The sequence below is a fragment of the Octopus bimaculoides genome, chromosome 15 (assembly GCF_046866305.1).
Source record: "Octopus bimaculoides isolate indiv1 chromosome 15, ASM4686630v1, whole genome shotgun sequence".
In the NCBI taxonomy this organism is placed as follows: Eukaryota; Metazoa; Mollusca; class Cephalopoda; order Octopoda; family Octopodidae; genus Octopus; species Octopus bimaculoides.
In genome coordinates, this window is record NC_142942.1 from 8,640,906 (window position 1) to 8,646,905 (window position 6,000).

The 6,000-nt window shown below is 35.4% G+C and overlaps 1 protein-coding gene across 2 annotated transcripts in view; it reads right to left on the reverse strand.

Annotated features, from left to right (window-relative positions):
• Positions 1–474, reverse strand: part of LOC106878966 (conserved oligomeric Golgi complex subunit 1) — a 266,492-nt gene extending 266,018 nt beyond the window's left edge. For both annotated transcript variants that reach the window (XM_089363366.1, XM_089363367.1), the window contains exon 1: positions 424–474. In XM_089363366.1, the coding sequence (XP_089219492.1) occupies positions 424–448 (25 nt within the window). In that variant the 5' untranslated portion in view covers positions 449–474. The remainder of the gene's footprint in view (positions 1–423) is intronic.
• Between the last annotated feature and the right edge of the window lie 5,526 nt (positions 475–6,000).

Below are 6,000 nucleotides of genomic sequence, written 5' to 3' on the forward strand. Positions count from 1 at the left end.
AATATTGTTTTCTTCGGTTGTCGGCATAAGACCGACAAAATGTGATGGCATGATACTCAACATAAAAGATAAAGCAAACAGACACGGAAAAACAAAACAAACTGCAAAAAGATTAATAGTTAACGATAACTAGGAACATAGTAAATTTAAGCAACAATAAATAATATAATAAACAGTTAATTTAATGAATAAAATGTAATTTCCTTTAACTTCCTGAGTTCGTCTTTTTTCCTTAATGACGTGTTACACAAATCTCGTATTCGAATCATAACACAACACAAGTTGTCAGCTGATTTCAGAGATACACACAGATATACTAGGTATAAAAGCAGTAATGGCATAAAAAGAATTATGCTAGGTTGTGTTAAAAATGACTGAGATGAAAATAATATCGAAAGGCGTATAAATATAATGTTTACTTACTCTGGACTTGCTTTTTCGACGCCATGCTTGGTACAGACTTCCAAGGGAGGCAATAAGAAAAATTAAAGTAATTCTTATTTCCCTTTATTTCTCACAGTCATGTGAAATTTAACGTTCTTTGACCAATTCTGCCGAGACAAGAGAGAACGAAATTAGATATAAAACAAAAAAGAAAAATCCGCTTGATTCTAATTTTAAAATATCGACAGATTTAATTGTCCCTTTCTCATCACTTTCAGTAACGAATTTTTATTTATAAAAATTCATTTTTTAAATTGAAGGCCCCATTCTTCCCAAAGTTAAATTTTCACAAAACGTTGCAAAGTTCTAAAAATCCAGACAAAAACAAGTCTTCATTACATTTCATTTTGCTCTTATAATCATTCTCCACTCTGCTCTAATAATCTAGAATCCAACCTTCTTCCTGAAAATCTCTAAATCTAGCCATACTTGTTTGCATGTAAAGGCCTCGAGGTAGAAGGACATTTTAATTTATTTATATGATGTAACAGAGATTTTATACTGTTTATTTGTCGAATACTTTCAGTAAGTGGAGGCGCAATGGCCCAGTGGTTAGGGCAGCGGACTCGCGGTCATAGGATCGTGGTTTCGATTCCCAAACCGGGCGTTGTGAGTGTTTATTGAGCGAAAACACCTAAAGCTCCACGAGGCTCCGGCAGGGGATGGTGGCGAACCCTGCTGTACTCTTCCACCACAACTTTCTCTCACTCTTACTTCCTGTTTCTGTTGTGCCTGTAATTCAAAGGGTCAGCCTTGTCACACTGTGTCACGCTGAATATCCCCGAGAACTACGTTAAGGGTACACGTGTCTGTGGAGTGCTCAGCCACTTGCACGTTAATTTCATGAGCAGGCTGTTCCGTTGATCGGTACAACTGCAACCCTCGACTTTGTAAGCGACGGAGTGCCAACAACTTTCAGTAAGCCCCGCTTCACTTAGACCAGGTAGAAAATATTCAGTTGCTACATTTGATCTCTAGCATAACCCGATTCTTCTTGTTACCAAACTTTAGAAAGTCCATAGATACAACAAGCCGAAGGAGGATACAATATTCACTAGAACGATACAATATTCATGTCAAAATAATAGAAATTCAATGACTGAATTAGTATAACTATAAATGTATTCTACTGGCACTTCGTCGGTTAGGATGACATGGTTTCCAGTTGATCCGAACAACGGAACAGCCTGCTCGTGAAATTAACGTGCAAGTGGCTGAGCACTCCTCGGACACGCATACCCTTAAGGTAGTTCTCAGGGAGATTCAGTGTGTCAAATAGTGCGACAATGCTGGCCCTTTGAAATACAGGTACTACTCGTTTTTGACAGCTGAGTGGACTGGAGCAACGTGAAATAAAGTGTCTTGCTCAAGAACACAACGCATCGCTGGAAATTGAAACCACGACCTTACGATCGTGAACCGTAGAAACATAGTTCAGTGCTGTAAACAGCAGAAGCAATTTATAACTGATGCCTAATCCTTTAAATTGAACTGCCGTATACCACTCAGTGTACAAATATGGAGTATCATTCATACACGTTTTAGTTATACAGCAAGAAGGTGACATCATCAGAGATCATATGTAGCAAGGGATTGTGACCGTACCATCACCAAAGATCATATGTAGCAAGGGATTGTGAACGTACCATCACCAAAGATCATATGTAGCAAGGGATTGTGAACGTACCATCACCAAAGATCATATGTAGCAAGGGATTGTGAACGTACCATCACCAAAGATCATATGTAGCAAGGGATTGTGAACGTACCATCACCAAAGATCATATGTAGCAAGGGATTGTGAACGTACCATCACCAAAGATCATATGTAGCAAGGGATTGTGAACGTACCATCACCAAAGATCATATGTAGCAAGGGATTGTGAACGTACCATCACCAAATATGAATATTTTCTGTCAGTATTTCTTTCTCTAAATATTTCTCTAAACTTTTAACACCAAGTCATCTATAATAGTGGTTTCAACTATTGCTTATTTTATCGACCCGGAACGAAAGAAATCAAATTTGACCTCGGCAGAATTTGAACTCAGAATGTAAAGACGGGTGAAATACCGCTAAGCATTTTGCCCGAAGAGTAAACGGTTCAGGCAGCTCACCACCTTCAACTCGTCTATGATATTAATTATTGTACTTCTTAGTGAATCTCTTACTTGAAGTCGGTCAGGGGGCATCGGGCATCTATGCTTTTCTGAGATCAGATAGAACCGAAATATGTGAGATGTTATCTGACATTTTGGGTAAAATACTTAAGATAATATTAGCTAATGACGGCTATTGTCTTTTTATAAAACAGATTTATTTCGGATACACTTTTATTTTGAAACTTTTAAGGAGAAAATAAGTAATATTCGTTGTCTCCCAATATGTGATGCTATCAAACTTTAAATAAAGATTTTGAGAAAATTTAAAATAAAATCGAATTTACAAGCATTTGCATTAATCACTTGATTGATCGCAATCCCATACAATGCCATTTCTATTTCATGGCGAACCAATTAAGCATAATTTACATGTCGAAATTTATCTATGTTTCTCTTAAGTTGTTTGTTCAAAAATAAGTAATAATATGATTAATGGTTACTGTACAATGTTTTTTTTTTTCCATGTCTAAACATCGATTTTGTTGAATATATATATATATATATATATATATATATATATATATATATATATATATATATATATATATATATATATATATATATATATATATATATATATATATCAATTGTTATTAATCCAAAGTAGTGGACGAATATGAGAAATGAAGTTGAAAATGCACGGAGAGTATATTAGAATTAATTTCAATTTAATTATATTTTAAAATACAGGAAAACACTTGACCGGTTTCGCATTAGATTTTCAAAAGCGTATAGTGTACAGAGTTCTGCCGCGAATAACGTCTATTCTGGCTGTTGTTTATAAAAACAAAACGCTATTCGTAAACGTACAAATTGATTGTTAACGTTCATCTCTTACGTTCATGTGACAGTCGCACGAGATCATATGAAAGATTTTCTTCATTGAATATGTGATATAACAGTTAGAAAAGAGTGATATGAATAAGTCTTCTTTACATACGTATTATAGATAATTATTGTTCATTATTCTGTCGAAGAATATTGTCATCAGTCAGTGGTAGTTCCCACCCATTGGACATCTTAGAACGTATCCTTTCTTTGTTAATGAGTTGTGGATTAAATAAGATAGATGGTACCTGCTAACTGAATTCTGGTTTTCTTAAGAACGAGCTCAAGTAGATATTCTACAATAATTAATTCATAGGAAAAAGAGAATCGCGTATTGCTGATGGTTTCTATAGCCTGTTCAGCGTGGGTTTTTTAATAAATGAACTTCTCTTATTACTTCTTGGTTGGTCTAGAGTATTGTCTGCATATTGATAGAGTGAGAAGACAAGAAATTTGGGAGATTTAGTTTTCGCGCATGTATCCAGTTGTGGAATTTGTCTTGTGTTAGTATCCTGAATTTGTTGATGATGAATATTTAATCTCATTCTTAAAGTATGTTTAGTTTGTCCAATGTACTCTTCACTGCATCTATTGCATCTGATGGCATAAATTAAAATTTTTGAAGAACAAGTAAAATGCTTTTTCACAGTAAAAACTTGTCCTTATTTAAATTTATAAATTGTGTGCTCAGTACGGTTTACACAAGTTGCACAATTGGATCAGCCACTCATTTTAACTGGTAGTTTCATGTTGGTAAGTAGTTTTTGATTTAGGGACTTCGGTTACTTTCTGTATGTGATTATTTTGTATAATACAAGCGCCTTTTTCATTCCTGGATCTTGGTTCAATAATGATATATTCTGATGGAGAATGCTGAATAATTCTAGTCCTTGATAAAGGTTTTCTTTTGTATTTAGACTTAAGCCTATCATGAGACCTGGGACTAAGTAAGGCTGGATGCTGGTTCGTCGCAGGGTTAAAATTCCCAGTTCTTGCTGAAACTCCTTTACATCTTAGTGGAAGGGGGCAACTTGAAATTAAATGTTTCACTCAAAAATGCATTGCACTGCTCGGTCCAGGAATCGAAACGATGGCTTTACGATCGTGAGTGCAACACTTTAAGCATATAACTTTTCATATCTCGACTACCAAATAATAACATTTGATGAGTCTTGTTCGGGCTATAACGGCAGAGGACAAGCGAAAGCGCAAACATGGGGCTATGTGAAGAGCCTGGTCTGTGGCCCACCTCTTCCTGCAAACCTAGAGGAACTCGAGCAGAGAATCACTACCGCACTGGAGAATGTTACCCAAGACATGCTACAGCGTGTTTGAGAGGAGCTGGACAACCGACTTGACGTATGCCGTGTCTCAGGCAGTGCACATATTGAACATTTGTGAAATCGTTCATGGAATCACATACCTTTGAATTTCTCATTCAAATTTCGAGAAATAAATCTTATGTTGCTCAACATTTAGCCTGTTTAGTTTCATTTGCTTTGACTATATAGTTTCTGTGATATTTACATCTCAAGTGATATCAAATTTTTGAATCACCTTGTATATACACACATATATATATATGGAATGGCTATGGAGGTCCAATAGATTGAAATAGTAACCAAAGGGGTCCATAGGGAAAAAATGGTCGAGAGCTACTGTTCTAACCCCACGATCCCCCAAGAAATTAAGGGCGAAGAAAATGAATGGATGGTTTTATATAATGGAGAAAAGAAATCTCCCATTCTTTTTTTTTTTTTTACCGAATTCCTAAACAAGAGACAACAGATTGTTTGCTTCTTCAGTGAAAGACAATTAATCAACATAATTTTTACACACATCTAAGATATTTCAGTATGAAATGCAAATGTATTGTTATCGTTAAAATGAGGTGCAGTTTGGTGCCAAACTTGCATTCATATCAAAAGCAATTCTCCTTGGATATTAATGCTTCGAGACATAGGGACGGTGCTTGGTTTCCATGACGTTTAAGTGACCGAAATCACAAAATTTCGCCAGTCCATCGTAGGGTTACTCATTTGAAGCTGAGTGAGTAGGAGCAATGTGAAATGAAGTGTTTTACTCAAGAATGCAATGCACCACCTAGTTTGGGAATTGAAATCGCGATCTTGTAATCGTGAGTACAACAACTTAACCACTACGCCACGCGCCTTCATAAACGTGTGTTTATACGCAGAGAAAAATACATCTCCACATTACGTTGTAACTCTATCAATAATTCTCTAGTTATATTATTATATACAAATAAATAAAACACATAAACTAAAAGCTATTTTACATCACTTGCACTCCAAGAAATCTTTGGAACCGCATGAACTTCACAACATAAATATTCTCCGTCTTTCTGAAAACGAAAATTTCAATCCTTTTTTTTTATGCTGCTAAGAGTGAATAGTCAGAAGTAGCCTCCCTTTAACTGTAAACGTTATCTATTGTCTGTTGACAATTTGCCGTGTTAAATTTTACTTCCAAACTCGCACAAATCATTAGTAAACTGCTGTTGATTTTATTTATTATTGGTTATGATTATCATAGATAAATTTT